Source organism: Anas acuta, chromosome 4, assembly GCF_963932015.1.
Source record: "Anas acuta chromosome 4, bAnaAcu1.1, whole genome shotgun sequence".
NCBI classification, from domain to species: Eukaryota; Metazoa; Chordata; class Aves; order Anseriformes; family Anatidae; genus Anas; species Anas acuta.
The window spans coordinates 70,747,465-70,770,832 of record NC_088982.1 but is presented as its reverse complement, the minus strand read 5'-3'; the positions used below and the strand labels follow the sequence as shown (position 1 = coordinate 70,770,832).

Below are 23,368 nucleotides of genomic sequence, written 5' to 3'. Positions count from 1 at the left end.
TTACCTCTGAAGGACTTGCTAACCCACCTGGCTGCCTGTTCCCACTTACTTTCACACACCGAGCACCTGTACATTACATTTAATTTATGAATCCACTAGCAGCTTATTAAGACAGAAGCATCCACAGACACACACAATAAAACAAAATGTGGTACTTACAAAACCTACAAGACATCACGCTGGTCACTGACTGGATAATAGTTTCTCCTGCCACTTTTCCTTCTCTGATTGGACTGTAAATTGTGTGAGAAAAGATGGATTTCTGTTCTATACTGGCCTTATTTACAGCAGCCACTGTTAAAAGAGAAGGGAGAAATCAGCTGAATGCAATAATGCGTTTTGCAACATCACTTATAGATAAGAGAAATAATAGTCTACCTTTGCATAAGAATCACCTTTAGCATTTAACAGTAATAAATATTAAGTAAGCATACTTGTTACTAATTATATTGTTATTATTCTCTCCACCCTTTCAACGTGTGTTAAATAACAGTTAAATTAGCTTCACTCTGCTTCCACGTTAGCAATACAATAAAGCGCTGGCTTCAAATTATGTTTCCCAGGAAAACGAAAAGTAAATAAATCCATGAACATCTCATTGCTGAAAAAACATCTCGTTTATTTAATTATTACCACATGGTAAAACATTTTTAATCAACACGCGACCGTCTGAGGAACGCTCAGCACCATGAGTAACTTAAAAGCACGTTTTTCTCCAGCAAGCGCTTAGCTTGGCACAACACGCTTAAGCGAGAGGGTTAAGGAAGCAGAGCTAAATTTGGCTTTGCTGCGTATTTAAGGCCACCACTGTATTTAACGTTTGTATTTAACCCGTATAAGCCACCCCCCTCAGCCCACCTCAGGCGGCCGCCATTAGGTGCCCGCCCCTTCCCGCCTCCCCGCGCTGCGCGCGCAGCGGGCCCTGCGCTCTGACGGGAGGGCGGGGGGAGGGGAGGCGCTGAGGGGTGCCTGCACACGCACTCCGCCCCGGCCTCCCTCATTCTCTTTTTTTTTGGGGTCCTCCCGCTTTTTGGGGGTGTCACAAGGACTCTGGAGAAAGAGGAGAAGAAGGGGGGTGTCTCTAAGTGCTGCTGGACCGGCTGCGGGGCCCGGCAGGTAGGATGGGGGTGCGGGCGGTGTGGGGTAGGCGCCTCAGCTGTGTGTGTGTGTGGGGGGGAGGGTTTATTCTGTTAAACGGTGCGGTTTGAGGCGCTGGGGATCGGGGAGATCCCTTTCTTTCCTTAAGGGAACGTGAGGGAGAAGTTTATGGTGCTGGGGCTTCGGTGGAAGCCGTGCAGAGGTTGGGCTGTAGCCAAAGTTGGGCTCTGCCACCGGGATCACGGGTGTCTGTGCACCTGCTGAGGCTCGGTGAGCAGAGATACAGGAAAAGGCAAAGACAGTAATAGAGATATAACCATTATGCCAGCAATTTGAATCAATGAGCAGTGGCATCCGTGTAAGCAGCATCCTCAGGGCTGTTTCTGTATTGAAGCCTCGTGGTAGCAGGGATGAGCGTATTTCAGTCCCACAGGTATGGGTATCTCATCTGCTTGAATAAATGCTCTAGTAAAATTGGTTCTTGTGGCAGCAGAACTATCCTGGAGAGCAAAAGCAGTTTGTAGAAAGGGAAGATACAACAGAAGAACTTTATTGAACGGGGAACTCATGACAGGGCTCAAATTTACAGGAGGTGAGTGTGGAGACAGGCTACACAGGAGGAATACAGAAATACTGCTGAGGTGTGTGAGGATGGTGCTAGGAAGGCCAAAGCTAAACTAGATTCAAAACTAGGAAGAAATATTAATGGCAATGAGATGCTTTTGCGTGATTTTCAGGAAAAGAATGCACAAGTTAAATCCGGTGCAGCTGCTGAACGGGGCAGGTGACTCACTGACAGCAGACATAGGTGAGGCAGAGGCATCAATGTCAGCTGTGCCCCAGACTACAGTGAGGCCTCCCAGGCCTTTCTGTGGCAAGGCAGGGTTCAAGGAAAAGAGAAACTACAAGAGGATTGAAGTGTGGATGGATTGCCTGATATGCCCACACACCTGGATGCACTGCATTGAGGGGTGCTGAGAGCGGGTGGTAGCATAATGAAGCCACTTGCTGTTGTCTTGGAAAGGTCATGAGACTGGGGAAGGTTCCTTAAGACTTGAGCAAGGCAAGTCTTGTATTCATTAGCAAAAAGGGCAAGAAGGACAATTCAGAGGACTACAGGCTGGCCAGCCTCACTCCTTCCATCCATGGAAGGACCATGAAGGAAGCCAATGTCTTGGGTGAGCTGCTCTGAATTCATTGTTGGAATTGCTTAGAGCAGGGGGCTGCACAGGCTGGCCCCATCAGGCACCTTCCAAGCAGAAGGATTGATTCCATTTTGTGCTTTAGCCCAGCAGGCAGCTGAGCACCACCCAGCTGCTCGCTTGCTCTCCCCAGGTGGGATCAGGGAGAGAATCAGAGAGGTAGGAGTGCACGAAGTCACGGGTTGAGTTAAGGATAGTTCACTAGATAAAAGCAAAAGCCGAGCACGCAAGCAAAGCAAAATAAGGAACTCATTCACTACTCCCTATCAGCTGGCAGGTGCTCAGCCACTTGCAGGAAAGCAGAGCTCATCAAGGGAAACGGCTTCTTGGGAAGGCAAACACGGTCACTGAACATCCCCTCCTTCTTGCTTCTTTATGCCAACTGTTACTGCTGAGCGTGGCACCACGTGGCAAGGGACATCCCTTTGATCAGCCTTGGCCAGCTGCTCCTGCTGCACCCCAGCCCCTTGCTGGCAGGGCAGCACAAGGAGCTGAACAGCTCTTGGCTCTGGGTGAGCAGTGCTCTGCAACAACTAAAAACATCGGTGTGTTTATCACTGCTATTTTAATCAAAAATCCAAAACACAGCATCACAAGAGCCTCTACAAAAAAAAAATTAACTCTATCCCAGCCAAACCCATGTCATTCTCTGTTTCTTAACTGATGTATCATTTATGAGAAGTAGGAAGCAGTAAATATAAGGCAATAGTGTAATCATAGAAATGTCAGACAAGCAGGTTACTGTGATAGATTGAAATATTAATTTAAAAGTACAATGTAAAACACACTGTAGAATAGAATATAAAATGAAAGATCACAGTGCTAGTAACTCCATAATGGAAGATTTTATTCCAGCCTTCTAAAATTCTTTGGATAAGATGTCACACAAATAAGAACTGATTAACCCAAGTGTTCTGATTAATACAGTTGTCTGGACTGTTAAAGTGTGTGAGTTTTGAAATCTCCCTCGTGGGAGATGACTGTGAAATTATGTTGTCATGAATCAAATCCTGATTAAGATACTAAAACAAAAACTGAAGATAGAAGTTCAGTTTTTCCTGCTTTCCTTGATCTACTTCATCAAGAGCTGCATTAAATGTGAGAGTGATCTGAAAAAATATTGCTGGTGAATATGCAAAACCTGCCACTGTCACAGTTGTTAGATTTCTGCAGGAAGAAAGAAATTCCTGAGGAACAGAAAAATCCAAGGGGGGGAAGGAAGGATGAATTGATGTTTTGGTGGCGTGTAAAATTAATTATTGATAAACACAGAGTAGCACACTGAAAGGGATTTTGTGCTGCTGCTCCATATTATTGGGTTTTAAGTTAACTACTGCAGGTATTGAAGGTAGCTGAAAAGGATGTGAGTGAAAGGCCTCCTTTTAGCAATCAATGTCAGTGGAAAACGTAAATATAGCTGAGTTTACAAAGAATGGGTTTGAAAATACTGTTGCAAAATGAATGGAAGGTGTGTATGTTTTTAGAAAAGTGTGCTCAGTTGTCTTAGAAACTGATAGAAATAGGAGTTCAGAACAGACTGATGAAAATAAAGCAATATGACCATACCTCAAAATGTCATGTAGTCGGATCCATTTAACTGAAAGTGACGATGAATGAGATAATACGTGTATAGGCACGCAGAATAGTAGATGACAAATTAATGGCCAGGAAAGGGCTGTAATACCCCCAGAAGGGTTCACTATTAAGTTGAAAGACCATGTATTCTGTACAGTGCTCAATTTTCTGTGATTTTTGGCATAAGACAATAGCTCAGTCTAGAAATGAGAGATTAAAATATTCCTAGACACTGAGAATAACAACCTACTCAATTGCCATTTTTCCCATAGAGCTTTTCCCATAGAACTATTTAGTGTAGTCCACACTGGAAGGTTTTCAGTGATTATCCATCCTAGAAGGGTTTCTTATATCTCAGGAGTATGTTGTTACTGTACATTTGGTCTTCTCCATCTGTCATCAAACACCTCTTACAGGATAGTGAGACATAAGTTGAGAAGGGTCGTTTAAGGGCTAGACTAATGGTGTAATGCTTGCTTGCTAGAGGGTGCACTCGAGCTCTTGACCCTGCTCTGCAAGTCGCCTACGTGTTCTGTTCAGTTCCTGCTGCATGTGCACAACCAGGTCTGCCCTGGGTCCAAGGATTTTAACGAAGCCCTCTGATGTTGCAGCAGCATAATTAAACTGCTACGCAAAGTGTCGTATTCACTTCTTTCCTATTGCTTTCTCCGAAACAGCATTTTAATTATTTTCTGTACAAAGATTCCACTTCAGCAAGGAAGTCAGAGTGCTCATGCCCAGAATCTCCTATGGCATTATTAATAAAACATTCCATTTTACTTGCTCCAAAAGTATTACGTTGCTATATACTGACTTCACCAGCAGTTTGTGAAAGAAAGCATGAATGAGTGTAATTGGATCTGAGCTTTATAAATATCAAACTACTGATCTTGGCTGTAAATAACTGGAAAAGGCTGCTTTCAAAGCAGATTTTTTGAAATCACTAGTGTTAGTCCTTGATAGTTGTTATCCATTCATTTTTTTCAAATTATTCCATTTTACAGACAGCTATTGATGTGTTCGTCTTTCCATTAGATACACTTACCATCTGTAATTTAGAAATATATATTTTTCAAATTTAAAAATCTGCCTGAACTGAATACCAAATTTCAAATTAAGGCATATTTGAACTGTTTAATAAGCCCAGTTCCCTCTCTTCTCATGAGAAATTTCTATTGATGTTTTGGTTATAATTGCAGTGGCCTATGATGTTATTATAATTTACCCTTGAGAACAGAGAAAGAATTGCTGTAATTTCATACACCGATGAAAAAATAAGTACAAGGAACACTTTTAAATCTGGTTTTCAACCATTTCTTAACAATAGAAGTCTTTAAAAAGCTAGTGCTCAAAATAAATTTGGGAAGCATTACCTTCCAAAAGATAATAATGGAATTGTCTTGCTTACTCTTGTTCTCTAAATTCTACAAGCGTACTGAATTGGCTGCTAATGACTGTTGAGGCTACGTCTTCCTTATGTACGTATATATATTCCCAGAAGAAGCCTCAGAAAAGTAGCTGAAGGTTGTGTGTTTTTTTTGTTGTTGTTTTTAAGCGGGGAATTATTCTAATTTTCTGTAGTTGGTGTCTTAATTCTACAGTTTTTGTACAATAGAGGGTGTAGCAGTCCTAATTTAAGACTGTGGTACTGAAATTTGGAAGCCGTATTTGCAGAGCAAAGAAATGGAACAGGTAACTTAACCACAGAGCTCAGGAACAGCCAGAAATTTTAATAGAGGTATATGTGTTAAAAAAAAAAAAGTGTGCTTTCCACACACACTGATTTTGCTTTTTGTAAACATCAGAGAGAGACCAAGTTGTATCGATGAGGCATGTACTGTAGTCACTGCTTGATCAGTGGAAAAACAGTTAGCGGTGTATAGTACTTTCTAGTAGAAGTTCTGCGGCCACTGGAAAATGATTTGACAAGTAGATTAAGGAATAGAGAACAGGTTCTTGAAGAGGATTCTTAACTCTCTGCTGGGTCCATTGATAAAATCCCTATGAAGTCTACTGTATGTTGAACTCCTTGATGATCTCAGTAGAGTGATTCTCTGGTGTCTCGTGAAAGCCCAGCATGAGATAAAGGTTCCTGGAGACTTCTAGGCAAGTGCTGAGGGAGCTGACTGCTGCTGCTGGTGCATTGGCCAGAGAGGTAAAAGTTCACTGCCTGGAATATCAAAAGGAATTCTTCAGTCAAAACCTTGGAGGCTCCAGCTGAAAAAATGTCCAGGAACTGCTTTTGAGTAGAACTGATGAAAGTTCTTTTAAGAACATCTTCTAGATTACTGTATAAGAAATGAAATACCTTGACAAAGTGCGATTTGAAGGGATTAATAAGAATTGTGCTTATCTGTTTTGGAAAACAGCAGGAAACTTCTCTTTCAGTGTTTTTCTCCTCAAGTTTATGATTGTTAATTACCAATTAAGTTAGCGAGCATCTTTCTTTGTAGGGAAAATTTCTGATGCAAGTGCAGTCCCCTTAGACCTTTTGTTAGAGAAATTGACAGACAAAGCTCCAGAGTGCAAGATATTATTGCTATGAAGCAACCTTTTTTTTCTTTTTTTTTTTTTTAATTCATTCTATCCTTTTCCTCACTTTATTCCATTGGCATAGGCAGTGTGGTATCTTAGAGCTCTGGCTAGTTTCTTGATATGAAAACCTAGGCTGTCATAAGGGAACTTGGCTAAGTCACAATTTAAGTTTATATTTTTGATCTGTTCCAACTAAATTTAAAGATCAACAGCATATTTTTCAGATTTTAGTAAATAAATAACATTGCATGCTAGCTATTTTATATTTCTGTGTTGTATGTTATAGCGAGCTGTTCTCAGAAGTTTCAGAAGTGAATTATTCTGTCAGATTTTTCTTTGTTCTTAAGTGAACAATTAGATAAAACTCCCTGTATGTGCATCTTCAAACAAGAAGTGTAGTAATTGCTTTTCTTGAAATTTTTGCTTATTTTGCATTCATTTCAATATTCTGCATGTATGGAATATGAAGAATAAGGAATACTTGCTCTATTTGTGTAAGGATGGTGAGTTTAGGTTTTGTAACTCAGGTATTGCAAAGAACAAAATCTGACATCACTTCAGACGTAAAGCCAAAGTCAAGTTCTGCAACTCTTAAGTTCACAATCAGTCATCTTCTAATGATAATTAATTCACATATTCCCCTTGCTGTGTTTTAATATAATTTTATTTTGGACAAAAAAAAAAGTCTTACGCAACATAGTTAGCCACATGCTGTTTGACTTATGCTCTGTATGAATAAAGTTCTTTTTTTATTTTTCCTTCCTACAAAGATAACACTATGGCTGCTACAGTGAACTTGGAGCTCGATCCTATTTTTCTGAAAGCCCTGGGCTTCTTGCATTCGAAGAGTAAGGATTCTGCTGAAAAGCTGAAAGCACTTCTTGATGAGTCTTTGGCCAGAGGAACAGACTCAAGCTATCGTCCATCTCAGAAGGTATTAATATTAGACAGCATGCGTCATTTTTATATGCCTTGTAAAAGCTCCACCTATTCCTAGTTCACCTTTTACAGCTGAAGAGTTAAGAGAATCAGCAACTAAGGAAAAATTAAGAGCAATTATATAATGTTTAAATTGTTTAAATGTTTAAATTATATAATGTTTAAATTCATTGTTTCCTTTTTATACAACATAATTCATTTAATTAATTGCAGTTAATGAAAAAAGATCTCTTTACCTTGTTGGTATATCCAGATCTGTAGAAGGGCTATTCCGTGCTACAGTGCGAGTGTCATGATTTTCTAATGGTACTTCTTGTGTTTACTTCTATGTTGGCTTTGGCATTTTTCATGATAAGCTATTGTACAAGCTATCAAAGATGAATCAAAATTATATTTTTCCAGTTATGATCAAAGTTAAAAGCTCTTTAAAATGCAGACATTTTTGCAAACAGATAAATATTAAATGAAAAGTTGTTTACTGATAAAACTGGAACTGTTCTCTCAATATTATTGATGAAGTCATATGAGAGTGAAAAAAATCCCAAATGGTCTGAAGTGTAAATGATTTGTTGGCCAAAAGCATCACCATCCTATATAAAGGCATGATTTTTCATCTACTGAAAATCACTAAACACCTGCTAGAGAGAATATTTGAATCTGAGATTAGCATATGAAAATAATCAAGCAGGGACATCCTACTGTTGCCGTGTACTGCCATATGGATAATGAGGGCGTGTTCTCCCTTAAGATGCCAACAAGTCAACCTGGGGTGTTTTAATGATGGTCTGTATGCTGGTACATTAGGAATATTGTGTTTCTGTATGTACGTGGTTCCAAAACATCTAAAAGGCACTATTACTGCTACAGCATACATTGGTTTGTAGTTTAAAGTGGGAGCATAATCACAGAATCACCTGGGCTGGAGAAGACCTTCAAGATGGAACCCAACCACCAACCTGATGTACTGGGTACCGTCCCTAAACCCTACCTGTTAATGGCACATCCACCCATCTCTTAAGTATACCCAGGGATGGGGACTCCACCTCTCCCCTGTGCAGCCTGCCCCAATACTGTAGATGGGGTTGGAAAGACAGTTATAATAACAGTTCAACAGGCAGTCACCCAACATCAGGTGAGACTGGGGCTCAGCCCAGAGAAAGAAGTCTTTTGTTCTCCTCTTTTCCTTGTGTCTCCAGTATCAGCTGGACCGCAAAGCTCAGAAATGGAGGGGGGAAAAAAAAGTCCAAGAACTCCTTCCCCTGCATTCTCAGGCTGTAGGATTAGTTTCTGGTTGACAGTGGTGTCCAAAAACAGAGCAAGGAGCATGGCGTTATGACAGCCAGAGGAAGAAATCTGTTTCTGACTGCATGCAACAGAAAGTCAGTATGCTTTGTGGGGCTTAAGCTCAGGGCTCATTCCAGCGTACAGCAGAGAATTATTTGCTGCTTACCAAGCTGGAGGGATACCTTTCTCATACACATTGCTGTGATTAATCACTCATTTACAGGCTCACTTATTATCCATTGCTCACATGAAGGCATCACGAAGAAGATCTATTGATTTCTGTTGAGATCTAAATTATTAGCCTGGTAGGTGAATATGAACTGAGATTAAGATTTTCCTTCATTAGGGAATGAAGTATTGATATCTGGTGACATCAGATGTCAACTTACATTTTCAGCATATATTCAGTCTTCAGAACTATCTCAAATTTTGTGTTCATTGTCCCTTTGAATTTTAAAAACAGAAAAAAAATTAATGTTCCAAAGAGGATCTGTCTTTAGATAAGAAGCATCTTTTCCTCTGGAAGGTGAGTTGTTTAGTAACTAACTGCAGCTGAAACATTAATTTGTGGCTGTGATATAAAAAGATTTAAGATATATCCAAAAAATTTTGGCTATACAAAAAAAAAATGTGTGAGTGAACAGCATTGTGTGATACCGTGATGTAACTAACTGCAAACTTGCAAGTAACTTGCCTTCAACTTTTGTTTCTGTTTTTAGGAAGTAGAACAACCAAAAGTATCTGTTACCAAACCTATTTCCAGTAAGCAAGAGCCTAAAGCTGCTTCTAGTTTGCCTTCTGGCAACAACAATGGCAAGCCCACTGCATCAGAAAAGGTGAAGAAAGAAACAGAAAAGAAATCTTCTGATAAAGTGAGTCTTATTTTTGTTTCCTGTTGACATAACTCCGCTAACAAATTTGAAGTGCTTTACATGTAAACTCCCTTTTTCTGTGTAATCTGTGTAACTCAGCTCTCAGTAATTGTGCATAGCTATGAGCCTAGGAGCTGCCTTATCCAGTCATGTTGTCACTTAGGCAATTCAGTATAGGTCTTGGGACAAGTGAATGTTTTAAATGTAGCGATAATAACAGGTTAATAAAATGTGTCAACCCGAAATGGGGGTTTCCTGAGGATTTCTTGAGGATTTTGAGGTGAAGTACAAAAAGTGGACTTGAGCTCCTAGGTCATAAATATTTTGGAGAAAATGTATCTAAAGAAAACATGCTCTGGGTGTGCTGTATAAAGTACCCTGTCCTATACTGCTAAGCTAATTGTTCCAATAATTTTCTCATTTTAATAAGATCCATTAGCTTTCTGCGTTTTCACATTCTGTGTGTCTGTGATAGGTAAAAGCAGATACTGTGGAAGGAGCTGATATGCCAAAGAAGCCCAGGCTTGAGAAGCAAGAGGCTCGTTCCTCTCCTATTACAGTTCAGACGAGTAAAGATTTATCCATGCCTGACTTATCTAGCTTTGAGGAAACCAGTGCTGATGATTTTGCTATGGAAATGGGTTTGGCCTGTGTTGTTTGCAGGTAAGTCAACACTGCTTCATTGCGATTGTGTCTGTGCTTCTGTTTGGTTTTGTCTGTGTACTATTTAGTTAATGCTACCTGTAGGTTTTGTTCTGGAAATCGCTTAAGCACATATGCAAAATTAGTACATTTAAGCACCCTTTATGAACAAGAATGGTTGCTTGAAAATTGAGCCTGTAATGAGAAGGTACTTTTCTTCTGTGGGAAAGAGGACATGAGAAATAACAAAATCAAACAAGATACCAAACCTAGCATAACATACTGATTTTTAAGTATTGGAAAATAAGTTCAAATATAGGTAATAACAAGCAACATTCTAGAAAATCCGTTCTCTTCTGAGTGCATTTTTGGTGGTGTTATGAGTTCTGTATGTGTTGCTCCCATCTTCATAATCATTTGCCATTACTTTACACATGACTATGTTTTTCAGTTAACCCTGTAAATATATCTTTGGTCATGCAATCAAGATGGGTTCTTTTCACTTTTCAGCAAGGGCTTATAAAATGGATAATAGCAACGTTCTCTTAATAAGGCATCTCATGTTAACAAACATTAAAAAATACACTTTCAAATATTCACCCTGGGATCAAATAACTTGAATCAGGATTTGGTTTCACGGATGATTAATATCCCCATAAATCCCCACTGCTGCCAAAAGGAACTGTTTGGCTTTTCCAGTTGTACGTCCTTCCTTGTCCCAGTTAGGGGTGTATCACCAACACAGTATGTTATTAACCGAATCAGCTTCTGGATCAGCTCTCCGCTCAGGTTCTTCAGTAGGTTTACATTTCAGTCAGCTTAGTGAGCGTATTTATGCTGACACATGTGGATACAAAAACATGGGGACAGGGCAAGGAAGAAGGGGGGACTGGCCAGATTCCTGGTAGCATTACTAATTACTATATTCTAGCTCAGCTTAAGCCAGTTGGGAAGCCATATTCTGTTTAACTTTGTTCCTCAGTCATCTCCATGGTTGTTCCTGTTGTGCAGATGAGGAGGTGCATCCAGTCCATACAGGATAAATTTCCATTGTTACAGCTAATTGTACTGTTAACCAGTTATGCAGTGATGAGATTTCACATTATTCCCATGTGTTGGTTCAATTTTTTAATCTTTTTATTATAGACATTGAAAAAGGAAGAACAGTTCAAACATTTGAAGTATGAAATAAATCTTTCAGTTTTACCTTCTTGCAATAGCACTAATAAAATAGCTCCTATTAAGGTGATACCAGAGGGAGGGAGAAGCACAGCAGGAACAAAACAACCCATAGAAAAAGGATGGCAGCAGCCATCCAAGACTCAGGATTTGTTTTCATTTTATGTGAAACCTGCTGGAACTGATGTCTTCTGGTTCTTGATTTCCAGCTCAAGCTGGGTAGGATTGTTTTCAGAGCACTCATACTTCATACTTCCTAAATCCAACATTTGTTACCACTATATTCCACTACTTACTTCTCAGCTGTCAATATGGGGGCCCTTACTGAGGCTGGGCATCTCAAGTCTAAATACTGACATCCCTGTACATATGAAATATACAAAGCACTAGATACTTCTGTAAAATAACTCTGGTATGAATAGCATTTGGAAACTGACAGCTATTAATATTTGTGTGCGAACAGTTGTGAATGAAAACACCATGTCCAGTGGCAGAGTACATGGGGTTCTCTTTTTATTCTTAGCCAAATGTCTTATATTGCTTAAGAAAACTAGTTGACAACAAGACCCCAGCTGTGAGTTCACAAATGCAAAAGAGTGCATTTGTATTTTAACTATTACTTTTTTTAATAGATGTAGAAACCAAAGTAAAGACATCAAATGTTTCTCTGGGATTTGCTAATGTAAAATGTATTTGCACAATTATCAGGTGTATTGAACTTTGCCCATGGTGATTTTTCCTTGTTCTGTTATACCAAGGTAGGCACAAAGAAGGAGAGAATATTTAAATAACTTCACCATTCAGTGCTTGCAGATCATAGAAAAACAGGGCTCAACAGCTACAAGGATTCTCAGTTATATGAAGTAATATTACAACAATTTGCAGATAATACTGAACTTCTTAATATATATATATATATGTATTTTTAAAATGTTATTGAAAGAACAACCTTATTTTTATGAATACTTGTTTGTTTTCTGAAGGTAAAAAGTCAATACGCTTGTTTCACAGCTATCATTTAAAAACAAGGCTGGTTTAACTTGATTCCAGGCATGAACAGTTCAGGTTTTTTTATTCAGTCTGGGATTATCTTTGTAAGTTTTAAATAAGGTAAGTCTCATCCCTTGAGACATGGGGTTAAAACATCACAGCTTTGTTCTGATCCCATTTATTTAGGAATAATAAACAAACAAAATGGCTTTTGAAACATCCTGCATCTAAAATGATAAGCCCTGGAATTTCAGAAATGTTTCTTTCTTTGTTTTTTTAAATAGCCCATTTAAAAGAGAAAAAATGTTTAGAAAACATTCTAGTGTCCATATGGACAATACCTTCAGACTTCATTTTCCTGTTATATAAAGAAATAAGGAATTACCTTTCTGTACCCATCTACAAATAGAGTTTCCATGGTTACCTGGGTACCTGCTCCTCAGGGATATGAGCAAAAGCAGCTTAGCAATTAAATAGCCTGATTTGTCATGTGAAAGAAGAAATCATTAGGAAACTGGTATTTGGCTAACTCACAGACATACTTCTAGTCATGTGTACATCACTAATTTGTCATTTATATAGCGTGATTACTTTCACCAGAGACCCACGCAAAATTAAGTCCTCATCACCAGCTTACGTGTTTGCTCCAAGGCAGTGCTGCACAGTTAATCCTCTCTGTTTCATCTTTCCATGATTCTGGTATTATCTCAAATCCCAAGTGTCTGTCTGTAGGGACCAAAAGGATGGCTAATAAAACACCTGCAAAGTAGTATATTTTGGATGGTGATGCTTTAAAATCCTTTAGCAGAAAGCATTCTTACATGCTTGTCAGTGCAAAATTATTTGTTCTTTATCTGTATTGCTCTACAGTTTACAACAAAATTATCCAAATGTAGGCTAGGCCTTTGGATGCTACTATAATAAAGAAGTCATATAATTGGTAAACAGTGAGGTATCTCTAAAATCCCTAGGTGAAGAAAACCAGGTGAGACTTTAATTTCTAATATAAAAATAAAAAAGGAAAACAAGTGTTATATGTGCATGTTTAATAATATTGGACTTTTTAATGTAAATTCTTGTGTGAAAATCTAAAAACTCCAAATTTCTAAAATATTTATTACTCATACAGGGGAAAAAAAAGGTGATGTAGCTCACTTGCCACAGGCACAAAATATTTGTGAAAGTAAAAATATTTCTACTTCTCGTCTTAAGCCTTGCAACATTTGCAACAATTGGATAATCCTTTAAGTGTTTTCTCCAATAATCTGTTCTTAACTATTTTCTCTGCAGGCAAATGACAGTTATTTCTGGGAATCAGCTAGTGGAGTGTCAGGAGTGCCATAATCTCTACCACCAGGATTGCCATAAACCTCAGGTGACAGACAAGGAAGTGAATGATCCTCGACTTGTGTGGTACTGTGCCCGCTGTACCAGACAGATGAAGAGAATGGTAGGAGTCATTTCTTTGTCTAGTATGAGCACTATTTGAACAGAGCAGGTTATTTCTTATACATGAGGATATCTTATAGTCTGCAGATGTCTTTGGAAGCATGTTGGAGAACCTAAAGTATTCTACTATCATCAGGCTCTGAACTGAGCAGAGTATTTGCTTGAGGTCAATTATTGCACAGGATAGCCTTTGCAGTGACTTAAATTTTTCCTTCCATATGCCCATATCCTTTTTTTAATAATAATAATAATAATAAAATCTACCATTTTACTTGCAAATTCTTACAATTTCTACAGCCTGCATCCTGATACTGCTGGATCATGTTCATGTCTTCCTCAAGTTCACCCTGTCTTTGCCTTCTTTCTGTGATGGCACAGTGCTTTCCTGTTCCCTAAGCATCAACACTGCCTCTCCCCCCATAGTGAAATAGAAAATCCTGTTCAGTAGGGCTTTTTGACTGATTTCTGTCCCCAGTACTGTATTCACCATGTTCTCCACAATTCTACACAATTCTAGTCTGTTACCTTACTTCTGAGACACTTTTCGGCTTGAAATTGTAAAGGCTAGACTGCAATATGATAATGCTAGTGTTTTTTCTTAAAACAGTCTATGTTATGAAGCCTATAACTAGCTGTTGTTGCTGTTTTTTTTCTATACAGGCTCAGAAGACACAAAAACCACCTCAAAAACCCGCTCCAGCAGTGGTTTCAGTTGCACCAGCTGTGAAAGATCCATTGGTCAAGAAGCCAGAAATTAAGTTGAAACTTGAGACCCCATCAACTTTTCTGGCATTCAAGAGAACAGAAGTCAAGGTAATGCAGTTTAAATTTTTCAGAGGGAGAATTTACATTCCACTGCATGATTACATATATTTTTTGAAGTTAGACCCATCTTTTCTCACAGGAACCATGAATGAAAGTCTGCTATACTGCAGGTGGTACCATAGCACAGTGATTTTGCATTAGCCCTAAAAGAGCTGGAAAAAAAAAATCAACTCCCTAAAACATCCAGCTGTTGACTGTACTTTTATGTTAAAAGAGTGAACAGAATTTATTCGAGGAATTTTTTAATGGTATTTTATACAAGTAGGAATCCTCATAATTCTATAAAAGATGATTTGCTCTTTGTGGTCAAGTACCATTTGTATTTTTTGTTAGTTAGGAGGCTTCTTGTTATGGTAACAGGGAAACCCAGCTGATGTTGTGAGATCTAATTTAGGAGGCTAATATATGTTGTCTCTTCTAATGTGCTTCTAATTCCCCAAGTTATTTAATAGATGTTGTTGCAAGTTGGTTAAGGGTGGTAAACCAGAAGCAGCATAATAAATAATCTAACAAATGATGACCCTTACCTAGGAAAACACATCTGTAACTTGGAATCAAAGCAATTAATCTGTGTTTGAAGTTGTATTTGCTGTTGTGCTGCCTGGATGGGAACAGCTGTGAAAAAAGTTGGGGGATCCCAATGCCGTATGATAAGCTGCTAGCTTTATTTAAAAAAGAAAAAGGGGGCTGGAGGAAGGTATTACTGGTTTTATTTGGCTGGGAAATTTAAAGTTATCTTCATCTGCATCCTTTCCTTTTCCTGTTACGCTTTTTAACTGTAGTGACCAGTGACAAAATATTGTCCACTGGGTGTTCCTGGGAAAAGAACTGAAACAGGCTCAATCTATTCCTGCTGTGCTGTGTTAGACAAATAAATGCTACTATAATAAGAATGATTTCTTTATTTTAGACCTCAGCAGCAGTTTCGGGGAACACAGCCAGTACAAGTGTTTCCTCTTCAGCAACCAGTGGCCTTACAGGATGGGCTGCCTTTGCAGCCAAAACCTCCTCTGCCAATCCATCAACTACCAAACTGGGATCAACAGCACAGAGTGCCAGCGGGAAACCTGCAGCTTCTTCAAATAACCAGAAACCTGTGGGTTTGTCAGGGTTGGCAACTTCCAAAACGGGACTCGGGTCAAAAATAGCTTCAGGTAACAACAGCACAAGCCCTGTACAGCTGAAACCTCCTCCGCCTTTGACGCTCGGGAAAACCACTCTGAGCCGTTCGGTAAGCAGCGACAACGTCAGCAAAGTAGGGCTCCCTAGTCCCAGCAGTACCACACCGAGCACCAGCATCCAGGTGAGCGGTGGGAATGGCAACAGCGGGACTGCGGGTAACAGTGGGGGCAGTGCAAGCAAAACCACAGCAGATACCGGCAATCAGTCAGCCTCCCTGAAAGGCCCGACTTCTCAGGAATCGCAGCTCAATGCCATGAAGAGGCTACAGATGGTCAAGAAGAAGGCTGCTCAAAAGAAACTCAAGAAGTAGTGCCACTGCTGGCTGACTGTTGGTTGTGTTCTGTGAAGCAGCAGCATTTATGTTTCTATTAAAGAAAATACCACGGTTACTGGACTGAACCAGTAATTAAATCAGGGAAGCCCGAAACCGATGTACAGGATGCCAAGCTTAGGTAATCCTAGTATTCCTTCTGCCTTCACAAATTAGGAATTGAATATGCTAGAGGGATATTTGCTATTACATGCTCCTGTTTTATAGCTCAAAGCAATGAAATGTGAAGTTGTAAACATCGGGTCTTCTGGAGTATTAAAAAAAAAAAAAAGATTTATGTGGACACTTAATAAATTGGATTTAATGAACCTGTCATCTTAAGCAGTACTATTAATAAAAGCATTATTAATCTGGGAAATCACTACCACTTCTCTTTCAGCCTGTTTTCTGATATTTAAAATGCTTCTTCTTTTCAGAGTTCTGTGTTGTGCAGTTAATGAAGTTTATCCCAAATTGTACACTTCATTAAAGAAAAAATAGATTTTTCTTTTTACTGACTTCAAAAAAATTATCTCTATTTTATATCATGAGAATTTTAAGTGGCATATTTTGCTTTTGTGTGCTGAGAAACCTCATCTGTCATCTTGTTGCTGTTCTCTGAGGGAAGAGGAAAGGGTAGAAGATGATAAATGAGTCCCGAAGTTGTCAGAAGAGTGGAAGAGAGCCAAAACAGTATTTTCAACCTGTAAAAAAAACCTTGGTTTTCCTGTTATAATGTGAATGGAAAATATGTGTTGGGCAGCGTATCTTATAATTAAATCCCCAATCCCATTCAACCACATTGTTTTGATATGAGAGAAAAGGGAAAACAGGAAAACATGAAGGGAATCACTGTTTATGTCAGTGCGTTACTTCCCTTTCTGGTGCACCTTTGATCATGTTGTGTGTACTGAAGTAGTAGTGCCTGCTAACCTATCTTGGAAAATGAAGCTTATGTTCTTAACTGTTCTAGCATGGCCTGTGTGATTCCTATGTGAGATCACTGCCTTCTGATACAAGGAGTGAGCAAAGGTAGAAATAATAGTTAGTGACAGCATTGGTCACTGTTCAATACGTTGTATGGATAAAACCACTCTCTCTGTTTGTTACAGTTATGGCATGAGTAGGAAAATCTTTTCTAGTAACTTTTGCGGGAGGTAGAAACAGGAAAAGATGCATATAAGTGCATGTCTTTCTACATGCTACTCAAAGTAGCAAATGGATCGCATACATTATGGAAGTTTGGTTCCTTTTCCCTGTTCCATTCAGTGATTTTGTTTTTAAAAGGAGTGCTACTCAGGTGTGCTTTCTGCTGGAAAAACTTTGTTTGAATTTGCTGGCAAATGTTGCAGGTTTTTTTGCTAATAGGATATTGAAGTTGGATCTTTCAAGGCTTATGGGTAGATGTGTTTATGTCTGGGGAGATGTGTTGGAGTTGCAGGTGCAGCTTGGAGAGAGGAGCCAGGGCGTGTTGGAGATGGAGAAGAATCTTAAGCTTGTAGGAAGTTGAATGCAATCTCCTGGCTGTAGAAGTGCATTCACAAAGAAATGAAAGGACACAGGCCTCACCCAGCTAGCCTAGGGCACCTCTCTTACCTCTTAAGTTATAACTGGAGGAAAAACTACAAAACAACCTCCAGTTTTGCACAGTGTCAGATTTGTATTAATGACAAGACACATGGCAACCTTGCTACTTGCATGTCAGGTTGGTTAGCTTGCCAACACTGCCTGAAGGTGCTAGGGCCAGGATCTGAAACTCAGGAGGCCAAGTATTAGGACCTGTGTAATCCAGAAGAGATCCTAAAATGCCACCCCACTGTCCATCTCATAGCATTCATGAGACAAAGGGGTTTTTGTTTGTTTGACGTGGGTAGGGATACTCAGAAACCTTTTTCCTTTCTTTCCAACTCACAGACTTGCTTTTTTTTCTCACCCTAATTCACTTGTGTATCTAGAAGTGTCAAAAATAGTGATATATGGTATTTTAAATAGGTCTAAAATATTGCTAATAGCATAGATTGATTTTCAAATAGAAAAGGTTGTTTAGAGTTCTGAATGTACTCCTTTAGTCCATCATGAAGTGAACATTCATGTTTTGTTTTCATAAAGAATAACGAAGAAGAAATTAAACTCTGCATAGGAGAAGTTTCCTTTTTATGAGTGACATATTCTGCAGAACTTTCATGGGAACTGTTATATCTGTGTTTACCTTGCATTGTTACTTAGTGTCTCGGTTCCAGGAGCAGAGGAAGCAGACGCTGCAGGACTGTTGAAAGAGAGGAGCTGGGATGCATCCAGGCACTGGCAGTGTTAGAGGTGACTTGTATCCTGCAAGCATCTTGGGGTCTCTGCCTACCTGTTAATAATGCTGAGAGCTTGAAAAAGGTGTGGAAGGGGAGAAAAAAAAAAAAAAGGATTTTTAAGTTCGGTATGGTAAATTTCCACTTCCAGAGCCTTGAGTGGGATCAGCTTGGTCTCTCTTCCCTTTGCAGAGTGTAAGCCCCCACCACCCCCAGTGCAGTCTTGCACTTAGCCTGGCTGCTGTTACAGGGAAGGTTTGTACACACTGTGGCTGTTTCTCAGGAGCTTCTTGCTGAGACATTCGTGTTATTTTCCTGACTAGACCCTAGATCTCTCACCCACAAGCTTCCTTTCAGCTCTTTCATTTATCCTGCTGGATTTTGTTACACGTCTTTGAACCCGTTCCAGCCACATGCAGGCAACACATAATGCTTTATATGCTGCTATTAAGACACGGGTACTTGAGAAAGTGTTGTATCTTCCAGCTCTCCACTCACACCCCTGAACTGTTCACAGCTGTGCTCCCTCTGTTTGTCCCAGATGATCCACATTTTGTTCAGCTCTCGAGAACTGGAAAAGGATCTTCAGTCTTGCTGACTGTGACCAGCCTGCAGCCTCGGTTCCCTCTGTTGGGAGGAGCATCTCTAATTATGAAAGCACCTCAGAGTTTAAGAGGTAGGTGAAAACTACAGCTTTTCTTACCAGTTCTATGTTTCAGGTGTGTGTAAATAGCTGTAGTATGCAGCTACTTCCTTCACCTCCTTTCCCCTCTCCACAACTAAGATTTTAGGCTAAGATTCCTTAAATATTCAAAGGAATAGCTTCACTTACTCAGGATAGCCTTGGTTACATTGACAACTTTTGTTCTTTTTTTACTATAATTTCCTGTGGGGTAAAAAAAGGAAGGTTTTGTCTTTGTAGTGCCTGCAGCTTCCAGGACAATTTAAAAATAACAGCATTAGGAAGAGAAAGAAGCTCTGGATTCTGGTGCTTTTTGATCAGCCCATGTTTCCTGCTCCCTATCACAGGAGGTTTTTAATGGTGGTGTAGTAGGAAAAGACATTGAACCAGTTTTCATTTGCAAACAGGAGGCATATTTTCTTCTGAAATGTTAGTCTGCAGAATGTTGCATGTGCTGTGAAGCAGAGTATGAAGATGGATTCTTTTAATGGCTGGAGTGCTACTATGTAAAGTATTCACTCTAGTGGTATAATTTGCTCCCACAGGAAGGTTCAGGACGTAAGCTGCTCCCATCTTGCCTCTGAATATGCATACAGTTTTGCTTTTGAGAGTTCAGGAGCTTACATCTGAACTCTGCGTTTCTCTTTAGGTACACTGTATGGGGTGAACAAAAGCAGGGAAAAAAAAGATCTTTGTTTTCAAACTGTGGTAGCTCGTACCATTTAACGTACCATTTAAAATACCTCTGAGACCTGATTTGAGGGCATCCTGATGATTTTACTTCTAAAACCCAGGTATGAGTTGGCTGTAGGTCATCTCCTATTCATTTAGAATACAATGACATATGCTATACCTTCTGTGAATCCCCATTGTTTTCTTCTAATAAAGCCAAGTCTAGCTGGACTTGTTGATGCTGCTCTATTAGCAAAATCTGCAGTAGAACTGCAACATGTATCAGCAAAGGACTTTTTTTCCGTTGTAACTTTTCCTGATTCCTATATGAAATATAAAGTCTCCTTTTGTTGGTATAAAAATGTCAATTAGGATTGTGATTCTTTGAAGTATTAGATCAGGAGGGATTTATAGCATAGACCTCATCTTTTAAGTCAAGTGTTTAGCTTGAATATGTAAGATAGGCACTGTTGAAAAACAGGGTAGATTGAAGGGAACAGTTGTTGCTTTCTGCCTTGAAGTTATAGTTAGGATGGAATTAACAACTGTATTTTCAGGAGAGGGATCCGTTCTACAGGACTGTTAACTGAATTTGCACTTCAGATTGAAGAATCTAGTGTAGGGCAGAAAGAATGAAGGTCCTTTGGATTTTGAGAAGTGTATCTCATATTTATTTAGAAAAAATAATTGGAAAACAGTCCTGTGGTTTTCTGTCCCTAAATCAGATTGCTCTGTGATTTACTGTAAGAATGGCTACTTGACTTTTCTTACCAATTTTATAAATTGGTATGGCAATATTATACTTCCACTTAAATAGAATGTTATTCATAGATGCCCAGATTTTGATATCCTTAGTAATGTGAATGAACTTGCTCTGGTTGCACGAACATGCCAGGTTGGATGGGGCTTTGGGCGACCTGGTCTTGTGGGAGGTGTCCGTGCCCATGGCAGGCGGGTGGAAATGAATGGACTTTAAAGGTCCCTTCCAACCCAAACCATTTTGTGTTTCTATGAGCACTTCTTCTGGCTAGACTGGGGACTGCTGGTGGTATCCAGGTCTAAGAGGAAAGATGCTGGCATTGAACACACAGTTCTGTTACGTTAGTAATACACCTCTTTTCTATTACAGCTTGTGATGGAACTCTGGCTGGATGTGGCAGAAAATAATGGGCACAACAACCACAGAAGTAGCTACAAAAGAACAGAAGTAACGTGATATTTGCAAACTTGAAGTGTATTTTGGATCTCACTGCTGTAAAAGTACTGAGCAAGTTCTAACATATTAATAGATAAGCTAAGATGTATACCAAATATGCAGAATATTGTTTGAGGCAACTGTCTGTTTTCTCTGCTGTGCTAGTTTTGCAGTGACACTTTTTATAGTTCACAACAGAAGAGGCAGACTTTGGGTAGCATATAAAGCTCTTTGCTCCTGGAAAAAGTCTCGTTGATGTTGTTTTCGTTGTTTGTTTTAACAAAACAAAAAGACAACGTATCTTTACAAAAATAAATTTTTATTATTACAATAATTTAAAAGAAGATTTTTCACCATTTATGAACAGTACTGTAAGAGGAATTATCAATAATAGATCTGTAAGCACAAGCATTGTTACGGCTGTGTTTTCTTTCACAGGTCTAGTTCATTTCACATATCTGTATTTTTACAATCTCTCTTAAAATGACAGTAGAAATGTATTTTACTATTCGAAGGTGCTAATTACTCAATCACAAAGTCAGAAGGAATAATTCTTCAATCTGTGTTTGTGCTGAAAATGTGACTCCTTAGTTAAAGTGCACAAGCACCCTCCAAGCAGAGGGAAGGCAATGAAGCACACAGTTGCCAAAGACTCTGAGCTGTGTTCATTGGCTTGTATGTTTGCTGGGTTCCAGGCTGTCAATGTCAACACTTAAAATAAAGTGAATTGCCCTTGATTTGACAAACACTTTAGCTTGTGTGGACCCAATCTTGGAAATTTTTGCACATGCTTACTGTCACAACTGCTCAAGTAAGTAAAATGCATATTTGAATATATGCAAGATCAGTCTAATACAACTGTAGCCTGTTCCTGCTTCAATCAAAATAGATTAGTTTTGTCATTAATGAGAACAAGAAAGCTCTTAGAATACCGTAACCTTCTTTACATGAAAGAAACTGCTGCAAAAACATTACACAGTTCTTAGAAATTTCTGGAGAACTAACGTATCTCAGTTCCTAGTATTTAAAGCATGACCTTAACAAAAATGTGTCTGAGCAAGTCTCATTTGAATTGTTGTAAATCTCCTTAATGTAGGAAGGCTTTAGATTCAAAGAGCATCTCTTCATGTTTTGCAGTGATTGCAGTTTGCATTAATTCATTTAAAAGAAAAATAAAAGCTTGCAATATACCTGTAATATCAAATCATAACACACAAAACTTTGACTTCCTGAGATGATTAAATAAGCCAATCTATGTGAATACTTAATAAAGTGATTATTAGTGAAATTAGCAAATATCAAGGTACTGTAAAGATAAAAAGAATATAATGAAGTCATATAAATTAGCCCACAATATAAAATTAAGGGTGCTAACCATAGACTAAGGTTTCACAGCCTACTAGGACTTCCCAAATCCTGTAAAAATTCAGTGAAATAGAGGTGGCCGGCTACATTATATTTCATCCTTCATTTCTTGTTACTTCAGGATCCTTAGTAAACATTTTGGAAAGCGGCATTTGAATAGACTTTGAGACACCTTCACAGAGCCTGATTTTTCATGGTGAATGCATATAACACTCAAAATCAGAGCCCTCTGTATGACTCAAGCTGAGTTCTCAGAACTAACACTTCAGACTTTTTTTTCTGACTCCGTCCCTTAGTTTTCTTGTCTGCAATGCTAAACTTCTTCATTGTGCTCACATGACTGCACTGAGCCAATTAAATACAATTCAGTCATTTCTAAAACTGTTTCAGCTATTGCAAATAGGTCATCTCCAAATAAAATGTTCTGAAACGTAAGGAATGCTGAAAAGCTTCTTGTATACATCTTCCCCACAATCTTAAAATATAAGCACTGAAGCAGGGAAAACACAGTAGGGCAGAATCAATTGTAGTTTCAATTCATTCATCCAAGCTGATGCTTGCCCTCCTGCACCCCAGCTTTATTTTTTCCATTTAAATAATAACAAGTTTTCCGTAAAAACAGCTTCATCCATTAATAAAAGGGATAGGAACCTTTTTTGCTTGCAAACAGCAAGACTGAAGTGCATAAGGTTATGTACAAGTTAGGCAAAACCATGATATCTATTATTACTGGTCATTGGATTGTTCACAGTGTTTCACATAGTGATTTCTGGATGTCCATCTCAGAGAACTCAAAAAGTTTCTGTCATAGAATTTAATCCAGCATAGATTTCAGGATCTTATCTCTGCGATCTACATTCATCTGAGCAAAATTGAGAACTTTACCTTTTCAGCAAAATGAAAGAAAAATACAGGACTCTAAAGAAAATGCAACTAGATTCATTTGTGCAGCAAAAGCTATTTTTTGCATCAGCTACCATAATTTCTCTCATCCTTTCTTTGCTGACAGGTTATTTCCTATTATATCTCAGGAAGGGTTTGGGTTCATTTTATCTTCATACCCTGCACTTCA

The 23,368-nt window shown here is 38.9% G+C and overlaps 2 protein-coding genes across 8 annotated transcripts in view; one reads left to right on the top strand and one right to left on the bottom strand.

Annotated features, from left to right (window-relative positions):
* The window catches only part of GSTCD (glutathione S-transferase C-terminal domain containing), a 69,616-nt gene extending 68,653 nt beyond the window's left edge, over positions 1-963 (bottom strand). Inside the window, exons 1-2 of one of the 3 annotated variants that reach the window (XM_068681896.1) lie at positions 859-963; positions 160-294 (exon numbers count right to left, since the gene is read on the bottom strand). The gene's annotated coding sequence lies outside the window, so the exon portion shown is untranslated. The other 2 variants (XM_068681898.1, XM_068681899.1) reach the window with 2 other exon arrangements.
* Positions 849-21,679, top strand: INTS12 (integrator complex subunit 12). Of its 5 annotated transcripts, none has more exons than XR_011096477.1 (11): positions 849-1,116; positions 7,181-7,344; positions 9,353-9,505; positions 9,981-10,168; positions 13,607-13,766; positions 14,426-14,578; positions 15,501-16,224; positions 18,323-18,398; positions 18,924-19,058; positions 19,714-19,858; positions 20,866-21,679. XR_011096477.1 is itself a non-coding variant. In XM_068681900.1 (7 exons), exons 2-7 carry the CDS (start codon positions 7,189-7,191, stop codon positions 16,080-16,082), a joined length of 1,392 nt encoding a protein of 463 aa, XP_068538001.1. In that variant the 5' UTR covers positions 849-1,116; positions 7,181-7,188; the 3' UTR covers positions 16,083-16,467. The 5 variants fall into 5 exon arrangements, 1 of the variants encoding a protein (XP_068538001.1); XR_011096476.1 differs by having other exon boundaries at positions 18,900-19,058; XR_011096474.1 differs by having other exon boundaries at positions 18,323-19,058.
* Positions 21,680-23,368: the final 1,689 nt, after the last annotated feature.